The sequence below is a fragment of the Pholis gunnellus genome (genome assembly GCF_910591455.1).
Source record: "Pholis gunnellus genome assembly, chromosome: 3".
NCBI lineage: Eukaryota > Metazoa > Chordata > Actinopteri > Perciformes > Pholidae > Pholis > Pholis gunnellus.
The window spans coordinates 3,445,642-3,455,977 of NC_136529.1; the positions used below are offsets into that span (position 1 = coordinate 3,445,642).

Consider the following 10,336-nt stretch of genomic DNA (forward strand, 5'->3'; position numbering starts at 1 on the left):
GGCTTTATCATATCTGAGAAAAATCCCTCAGAATAGAAAGCCAGCATTACACATTGGGAGAGCATAATAGATGCTACTGAATGAATAATGGGAAATGTAGGATCCAACATTTTTGGACTTACACTCTGTAGATAATAAGTGAGCGTGAATCTTGGTCTGTTGCTTCAATTTTGACCATTCATTTATAAGAAGCAAGCAAAAACCCGCTTCACCTCTCATATGGGTACCTACATATCGTTTTAAGACAGGCTTGAGAAACTGAACCTGCCATTTACAAGGTGAGCTACTTAGGTTGGCTTAGAACTACATTTACTTACTTAAGTCACAAGAAACCACTTCAGCGTACTGAAAGTTGCCCTGAAGAATCACGACACAAACGCGTGCAAAAGTAATAACGTTTAATTCAAATAAAACCATGCAACAGGTCACCATCACCCTGATTAGATTCAACCCGTCATAAAAAATAAACATCCAAAGCCGTACATTGCGTTGAGTGAGCGTTGACTGTGTGAGAGAGGGGACACAGGTCGGCCCGGAGACTGAAGAAACCCAAACAAGAACCCCTAAACAGCAGACAAACCAACACGCAGCTCGGCCCGGGCCACAGTACAGTGGTGATGAGGTGCCGAGCGCCCAAACTATGTTCCTCTCCTCCCCCTACACAACCCCCCTCCCTCCCACTGGCTGCTAACAATCAATCACCATCACAAAGCGCTATGAACCATATGGCACATAGAAGACTAGTCGGAGAACATGAGTGATGAGCCAGCAGGGCCCTGTTGATACATACGTTGCTGAATGTCTAGTAGCAGTTATTTCCTGTGTCCTGGACATGCAGTCGTTTGAGGAAAACCCGTGAATTTCACATCGTCGGGATTTTGCCGAAGCTGGGGAATTTGAGACCGACACGAAGCAGTGTGTGGGCTACTTTTATTTGTATCTCCGTGAGGGGACTCTGATGAAAAAAACCCGCAAATGATCCAAACATTTTACATTTTGGTCGGGGGGGGGGGGTTACACAAGTCGATTTGTTTTGCCAAGTTGATTCAAATCCCTCACCGCACTACCCATATAACAGGGACTAAGTGAAGAACGCAGCACACACTCGCATTATTGGTACACTCAATCAGGTCATTGGTTATTTTACAATCTGGATGTAGAACACACACGAGATAAGACAAAATAACATGAGTGAGATGTACAGTATTTGTGTTGGGTGATGTCTGGATGCACATCCCTCTCTCTGTCCAATGGGAGGCTGCTGAGGGGAGGGAGGGGGTGGGAGTGGAGAGTCTTGGATAACATGATGCAGTTTGACAGTGGTAGATTTGTGTGCGTGTGTGTATGTATATGCGAGTGTGTGTGCGTGTGTGTGTGTGTGTGTGTGAGAGAGACAGGGCGGGATAGCAGCAGGTTCTCAGTTGCTGTACACCTGGCCTTCGGGTGGCTGGGAGAGCCGGCTGTTCTCTTTCAGCATCATGTGCTGTCTGAGCTCCTGCAGCACCATCCGGATGTTGTAGGAGTTTCTCCACCTGTAGAGTGCCGACAGCGCCTTTATGTCCACCTGAGAGGAGAGGAGAGGAGAGGAGAGGAGAGGAGAGAGGGAGATCCTTTTTATTAAGGCCTCAACAAGAGAGACATTTACAGCCTGGCTTCAATGTAGTCAGTACTGTCTGTTGGCACAAAGAATGCAATTAAATGATTTTAAGAGGACCACATTTAGAAGACAAAAGCAACAAGAAGAAATCTGGCAAAGTTAGGAGTGACTTCTAAAAATGTTTTTGGTCTAAAAAGCATTTTAGGGCTAAACTAGCTCCTGAGTGTGAGAGAAGTTGGTGTTTGGGTACTGAACGTTTTAGGGTACCAACAGAATAACAATAATACAATAATACAGAGTATGAGCCTGTCTGAACCAGAGCCTGAATTCATGCGTGCGTGCGTGCCATCTGCAGAGAAAGAGTGAGAGGGGGCGGGACTACGTCACAGTGAGTCTGGGTGACGGCGAGCTGAATGCAGTCGCAAGTTTGGTGACACTTTTCACACCTCAAAGCTGCAATATAAAAGCATGGCAACATGCCTCACATGTGCTTCCTCTGACACACACATGAAATATGCTCATACAGCGGTTCGGTGTATAACTTACAAAAGGATTTTGAGGGATAACCAAGAATTATGGTGCATTCATTTTTGGGATGAGAGCAGCCTACACAGGACCACGTTCTGAGGCAGAGGACTCATCAGTCACTGAGCCCTGCTTATAGTCAGTTCCATGCTTTTATTAATGTATAAGTGGTGGGGCAGTTCATCCAATCACACCACAGATGATGGTTTGCACAACTCTCACTACTCCATCAAAACACAGATGTTCTCTTCAGACCGCATTTGTTTTGACAGTTCCTTAAGTGTACATTAAACAATTATTCACCACAATAACTAAATGGATAAAGCTGATCTCATGCACAATATGTGCTATTACTTGGGTCCACTCCGCCCTTCTCTCTTAGCTTAGTGGTTCTCTTGGTGCCTGACTAAAAGTGACTCCTGGCGGCTTTGTGAAAAGGTTTTAAGATTAAACTCTTAGCTCTGAATCTGTAGAACTATTTAGGAGGAGTCCTGAAGGTAACAGAAGATACTTTGTGAGTATGGCCACTGAACCTAAATCAAAATGGTAAAATAGACTGAGATTCTCAGCACTTGTTACTTACTTTACCATCTGCTTGTATTTAGACCATTGCTGACAATGTGGCGAAACAATAAGCAGGACTACTTTACGCCACGTCTGCTTCACAGCGACGCTCTGTAGGTCAATGTGACGACGGACTCATCAGATCCGTTAGCCTTTCCTAAATACAATGGCTGGTCAAGGCCATTCCATGCTACGGAGAGTTCACTGATGACAAACCCTGTTTCATTTTCCTATAGAAAATAACACAATCTACCTAAAATAGGACCTGTGAAAGAAACAGGCCATATGAAACTTGTAACCTGTGGAGTCTCACTGTACCATTAATGGTGGTACAAAGTTCCTAAATCACAGGGTTCCTAACAACTTACTACTGAAAGCTACCACAGAGACAGAAGCATAAGTCAAGTCTTGAACCCAACTGGCAGCAGCAGCTCCTACTAGCAGAGCATGACTCTGTAAATGATGTGTATGTCTGATTCAGTGCACAGGACACCAATAAATACTTGAAATGAATGACCAACTTAGACTGTTGACCAGACAGGTGAGAACAGATGAGAGGTGAATTCTGGATACTCACCCCACCGTTTGAACTGTGTACGCAGCTCATGTTGATCTTGTTCACAAAGCGGACATGAGGGGGATGCTCCGGGTACCTGGATCCACATTCTATTCTCAGACTGTATATCCTGCCATCGTAGACGGTCTGCAATCAAAGAAACGGTGACAGGTTAGCTCACAAAGTGACAGGCAGGGAAATGTGGAAGTGTGAACCAGAAGGATTTCACAATCTGACCCGGTGGCACCAATGACAAGCATCAAGGTAACTGCATAGAAATAGCCAATCTTCTAGCTGATGGAAAATAGGAGAAATAGCTACACATGCTAAAGTCACCTAGGGACTCATACCCCAGCTTACTGGCATTGCAACCGTACATTTCTATATGCTGTCTACTTTTTTCCTGTAGGCACAGCGGCACGAGGATCAAGGCTGCCACATTCAATACTGCAAAAACACAAACTAACTAGGGCATGCCTGCATTTTGTTCTTTTCTTCTCAACCACACAATGAAGTAGAACATCATCTTAACGTTGTAGAGAGTATGCAAGTGCCACCAAAGTTGCAAAAAACACCCACCCACAATGTTGGCGCTCAGGAAAACCTGCACCGTCCACCTCAGAGCTTCTAGCGCGCTACAACAGAAGCTACACAAACTCAACACATCCAGCCGTGGGGGCAGACCCTGATATACTGAATGAAAAGCTTAATGGGCCCAACTGACTGACAAACAAAACCATCGCCTCATATAGCTCGTTCCCATGTAAATCCACCAGTGGCATGTACAAAGAAGTGGATCTGAAATGTCCATATCAGAGGTCACAACATTTTTGCTTTAAATTTTAAATCAAATTATAGGGAGAGTGTGTTTTGGATGAAAAGTTTCACTTTAATGATATGCACCCATCACATGCTAAATTTCCACACAGTTGCGGTGCGTGGTCTATTTTACAGTTCTGAGAGCACCAACCCAATAGAAGGAACGGTACCAGGCTGTACGCCCTTAGCAACATGACCTGAGGTTAGCACAACAAGCCGAACCAACACAAATGACAAGGCAGAGCTTCCCGGTCAGCTACAGCAGCAACACAGAGAGAGAGTTGTGTATCAGACGAGGACGACAACATGTATGGAAACACATCCAACATGCTAACGCACATTTGATGGCATCCCCCAGATGTGCCGATCACCACTACCAGTTTCCCAAAGGCAAAATGCTACCTCTGTCCCCAGCAGGAGGACTGTCTCTTAAAGTAAATGAGAAAAAAAAATAAAAAATACATTTTGCAAATGGTTGTTTTTTTACCGCCATATTGAATTTGCACCGAACCGTGACTCCTAAACCGGAGTATGGACCGAACCGTGACACCTACAGACCATTACACCCCCCCAAAAGATGACTTATGACTTAAGGGAGGTTCTCCCAAACTGCAATACAAGGGCTCGTCTCCTGCTGCTCCTCAAAAATCTGTATTTTGACATTTTCAAATTTCTAGTTCACCTTAATCCAAGAAGACTTACCACGGGATGTGCAGTACTCCTGCTGCTCATTAGCTGAGACTTGGCGTCACACCTGCAACCTCATGCACTATATGCACTCCATTAAACGCTGTTTCCCCAGCCCTCGCTACTATGAGTATGTAACTCAGCCTCTGTTTACCATTTTACTGCCATTTCTTATGAGACAAGCCATTGATTCAGGTTAGCACAAGCAACGTGGTTCTAAATGAAATGAGAACTCTACTGATTAGGAACAACCCGACAAAGTTAGCGTTTGGAGGGCTCCAAAGGTTTTCTTATTGTAAAACTTTGAAAAGTTAGATGATGACCTTTTTGTCTTTCAAGAAAATGTGTTCTTATCTCATTTTTAAATCCAGCGCTGGAGAGAAAAGCTGTGTGACGCAAGAGCGTCGTAGGCCCTTAGGGCGGCTCACCTTGGGAGGGCCGATGATCATGCCATTCCACTGAGTTAGTGTCATGTCGTCGTCACTCACGAGGCCCCAGCTCACTGTGCCGTCTCCACCTCCCTTCTGACCTTCCTCCAGCTCCTCCAGCAGCCGAAAGCTGCGTGGAACTACACAGCCTACACACACACACACACACACACAAAAAAGGATCATGACATGAATTATTTCTATTCACAAGCTCAAGGTAATTCAATCATATCCAATACTTTCCCTGAACAGAGGTTGCTGACTAAAGCTGTAGGAAGGTGTGAGAAAAATAAAACCATGTAACTAGAGTCACTTATCATTTTAAAAACTGATAGTATAAAATGATTCTAATAGTTCAATCTGTCAGTGATTCCTACTATAACATAGTATCAACCTCCTAACCACACTATGAGTCAGGAAAAGACTCAGTTGGGCATGATGATTAACAACTGTTTTGTTAGTTTCATGGAACTGCCTACATTCATGTTCCAGGTCAAAAAGGTGCGATTGCACTGTTGACAGTTGAAAACGCCTGAGACGGCTGACCATACATGGTCCAGCCTTGGTTCTGACCAAGTCTTGTTTCCCTAAGGCAGCAGTGTATATTTTGTGGCGGTTTGTTTCTTTTGCATCCAAGTATGTTGAATTTATTAAATGAACGCTTGGCCTCGCAGAATCAGCGACTACTTTACACGCCAGCTCGCGTGGAGGATCGCGAGAGCAAACCAGTGCACACCTCGCCTGGTTATTACAGACAGTTAAAAAGTAATAATTCATGTTGCCGACGAGATGGGGTACGTTTGTCAGGTCTGAAAGTTGCGCAAGAACATGCACATGATCAGGATGGTCCCATCCTCCTCCAGAGTATGAGCCAGGAAAAAACCCTGACCCAACCTTTGAGCTGCGTCACCTGGGCAGTGTGTGGTCATGCAGACAGGGCTTCATACAAGAACATGTACCTACTTTGACGTTCCCCTAGAATATCATTATCACAAATTCCATCTTTAAAAGTGAAAATATACATAGTGTCAAACATTGAAGGACAACATTATTTATATTACATGATGTCAAAATGATCAAATTATATTTCTTCATTTAGAGCACACATTTCAAAAGCAGCAAATTAAATACGTGTCGGCCATAATGGCAGGCAGCGAAAAAGGGGCCATCTGTAACACATTGATGGCCAAACACAATCTGCGACATCCACTTTTAAACTGACCACACATATTCAGTAAAACGTACTTGGGTTTACACTAGTACATTCTCAAATTGCCGTGAATATGTATATAATAAGACTGTACTTTGAGCCTTCATTCGTGACAGCAGGGTCCTCAGACGGACAGTGTTTGAATGGTAAAGTGAAGTTATTAGCTTTGGGGCAACCAGGGGTGAAATACTATATCGCCGTTGCTAGCCATTTAACGGGGTTACCTACTTATTTTCAATGTTAAAAACATACCGATGCGGGTGGCTGGTCCCGTGACATTAGCAGCAATAGTAAAATTTGAGAATTTCTTCCGGATAGCCGCGATTCTCCATTTGCTGCCAACTAGCTAACGTTATCTAAGCAAACAAGTTTTCCAGCCATCAAGCTAGTCAGGGGCGTCACCGCCTTGCGAACAGAGAAACCCACCGATACCCCCAGACACATGGGCTTTGTGGTGTGCGGTGACTCCATATGAAGCCTTGTCTTTTGACCGGATAGCTTCATATTGGTAAATCAAAAGTTGTTGCCGATTAGATGTGCGGAATGTTGCTCAAAGACTGTGGGCCAGTTTAGCCAGCCAACGAGCTAGCTAGCTAGCAGCGTATGACAGCATTTTCTCAAGCTAAATTTAATGTTTTAAACAGTCAAAACTCCTCCGCAGCTGGACTCTTGTTCTTGCAAAACTATTGCAAACATAATGTGGCATAATGGAGATTGTACCTGCTAAGTAAAATCATTGAAAATATACTGTCTGAACTGTCGGTGAAGTCAGCTTACCTAGTGCGGCGGAGGCCGCCATCTTTATCACTGCTTTACGGAAGCGCGCACGTATGAAATTAACTGGCGCGTGACGTGACGTGACGAAGTAAATAAGTAGCGTTAAGTTCATATTTTTATTTCATATAAATTGCTTCATGATATTGCTATAGTTATGCTTTTTACACTAGTGTTTGTGTGGCCGTTTTAACATTAAATAGCTGGACTGGATATAGTATATTGTAGTTATCTGTCATTTGATTCTTCCTGGTCTAAAAGAACATTTCAGATATCCACGCTGACGTTTGTCCTATCCACTATTTTATTTTTGATATGTTTGACATCTATAGTGAAATATTGGATATCTGCAAAATATTTTTTACATGGAAAAACTCAAATTTCAGATATCTATTATATAATTGTTGCTAATCATAACGTAGGTATTATCTTTTTGGACATTCAGGACAGATATCCACAATACATTTGTAGATATATACAATGACATTGTTTCTAGTCATCATTTACATTTTTGATATCTGAAATTGCATTTTTACTATAGCAATAATGTCAGGTGTACATAGTCACAATACATGATTGATATAAGAAATTGAAATGATGGCCTATAACAATAGTATAGTAGATATATGAAAATAGTTTTTCCTATTAATAATTATATTGCAGATGTCCAGAATGTTTATTCTAGATATCAAAAACGGAATCGTGGGTGCCTGTATCTGAAAGCCAATACACATGAATGGCAAAAGTGACGTAAATTTTCGGAGGAATAATTAAAATACGGATATCTGCAGTACATATCCAGTCTAGCTATAAACTGTAAAAACAAGTTGCAATAAATGGCATTTGATTTAGATTTGGTGCTACAGTTTCCTACAATATGAGACCGTGGTGGTTATTGGAAGTGCAGGTTCGCCATCTACTGGACATTACGGATAGTGTCAGATAAAAGGATAGATTCACTTTTTACTGTATCTCCTGTCTGGAACTCAGCCTGTCAGGTGGCCATGTGAACACTGAAAGGCTTCGCTTGCTGAAAACATTTATACCGGCCAGACAGAAAAATGTGAAGCTACCCTTTTAACTCGTAGCGCACATCAACCGGATGCATTTTTTAAATTGATACCTTGCTTATATTGTATTTGCTTGAGAACATGTGTGGTCATATTGGCAAATTAATTAATGAGTTTTACTATATTCATGACTTTTTAATTTCTCCTTTTGAAAAAAACAACCACTATTTATCAACAAAATAAATGTTATTGTTGGGCTTCCAAGGGTCATTGTTGTCCGTGGGAGTTGAAAAAACATTCATATAGTAGCTGTGGTGCTTTCAATCATATTGTACTGAAGGATCTTTGTTGCGATTTGTTCACCAAGTTTGTTTTATTATTTCAATTTCATCTCTCTTGTTATACTGAAATGACAGCCAGGAACAAGGACAACAAAGCTGGACAAATAAAGGTAAATCATAGGGATGTTAAGTCCACAAGTAATGAAATAATAGCTTTTTACATAAATATAAAATATATAAAAAGCACCAATTACCAACAATACAATAGGGAATAAATTGTCGATATACAGGTCAAGTGTTCTGTAAGTTGTAAACTATATGTGCAAAGAAATAAATACTGAATGGATCATGGATCTGAACTAGATCATTATTTATAGTATGTACATGTGAAGATGGATCCCATTGACTTTGAGACGATGGAACTGGGAGAGCAAAATTGCAAAAGTCATTCCTGCACCACTATTATGTAAACTTGAAAGTGAGTCAGACTTATGACCACTGAGTTAATGTCATTTTGCTGTAGGTCATATTGTACATGCATGCAATAGGGAACCAGTTTGGAAACCATATGGTATATCAACAGATGTACAAGTATTTGATGAAATTTCACCGATGACAAAACATTAAAGCAGTGGAAAATCTGTAGTCTCAATGGATTTGTCTTGAGCAAAGTAATCCTGGAAAATAGGTTTGAATTTTGCATCAAGATCTCACTCCTCTTTTTTCAGTTCTTCGTTGGCTCATGCATTTACTTTCCACCAAATTGTATGTACACTATTGGAGGTACGCTGTTCAAGACCAAACAAATAAACAAAGAGACAAACAATTAGTTTGCATGATATCTCAAGCGTTGTAAGGAGATTCAAGGGTTAGGGTCCACTAGGGCCCGTCATAATAGTGTGCACCAGGGTCATCATTATAGTATGCACTCGGGCCTGTCTCAATAGCAGTGGCGGGCCGTGGATTTTATACCTGGGCCTTCAGTGCTGTTCAACACTTCTAATAACCTCATTATGACGTCACAGCTACGGGTTATTATTTGTTTCGTGTAAAAGCCGCATATTCACATAACACTGCAACATTTGACAAATGAAATAAAATGTTACATGAAGCTCAACACCTAGCATATAAAACACGAAATGCAGAGTGCAGATACATGAATACGAGCATGACGGGACGCTGCGTCATTAACGGACAATACAGTCCAAATCAATGTAGCACAATGACAAACTCACAAGAGCAGTCGCATATATTCATATGACAACAAAGCAACAAATCAATCCAGCAGACCTGCAGCGGATCCACGCATTCCACCACACGAGCACGAGCCATTCAAATATTATTCATAAAAAGGCCACGATAGACAAGTGAACAGTAGAGATAAACAAACGAAGTTCACTTACCAAATGCTGTCTATCCTCCTTTCTTTGTTGACAAAGAGTTTAATCCCAGTACATCAGTTCCAGTAAGAAGTCCTTCTCCATTCATCGATGCCAGTCGAGCCTCCCCAGTTATATTTCGCCTGGTCGTCGTCGTCTTCCGCCACCGGTCGTCGTCTTCGGCCGTGGACCGGCGAAGGGCAGGCCGCGGTTGTGGAGCTGTTTCCCTGCGAACGTGGTCGTTGAGTTGTAGATCCACTCGAGTCTCTCCAAAAGTACCGACGCTGAGTTAAAATGAAACACATTCCCAGCCATAACATGTGCAACGCTTCTCCGACGCTGCCTACAAATCCTTTTCCTGGCTGGTCAGGGCTGCTAGCTGTGGGGTCATTTCTTACTGTCCAGTTTGTTCAGAAATGTCCTTGAGAAAAGCGTTCCCAGTAACTCCGCCACTAAATCCGTTTCTCCTCCTTCCGCCATTTCATATTAAAAAAACAAAGCTAGGT

The 10,336-nt window shown here is 42.3% G+C and overlaps 1 protein-coding gene across 1 annotated transcript; it reads right to left on the reverse strand.

Moving 5' to 3' along the window:
- Positions 1 to 383: 383 nt before the first annotated feature.
- ube2v1 (ubiquitin-conjugating enzyme E2 variant 1) lies at positions 384 to 7,201 on the reverse strand. Its single transcript, XM_079186159.1, has 4 exons — positions 7,164 to 7,201; positions 5,177 to 5,325; positions 3,264 to 3,389; positions 384 to 1,564 (listed from the first exon to the last, which is right to left on the reverse strand). The coding sequence occupies exons 1-4, from the start codon at positions 7,183 to 7,185 to the stop codon at positions 1,418 to 1,420; spliced, it is 444 nt and encodes a 147-aa protein (XP_079042285.1). The 5' UTR covers positions 7,186 to 7,201; the 3' UTR covers positions 384 to 1,417.
- Between the last annotated feature and the right edge of the window lie 3,135 nt (positions 7,202 to 10,336).

Coding starts and splice junctions, on each gene's coding strand:
- ube2v1 (XM_079186159.1), bottom strand. CDS start 7,185: ATGGCGGCCTCCGCCGCACTAG. Junction 3,390..5,176: donor TGATCATCGGCCCTCCCAAG/GTGAGCCGCCCT, acceptor CTTTGATTGCAG/ACCGTCTACGATGGCAGGAT. Junction 1,565..3,263: donor TACACAGTTCAAACGGTGGG/GTGAGTATCCAG, acceptor CTCTCCTCTCAG/GTGGACATAAAGGCGCTGTC.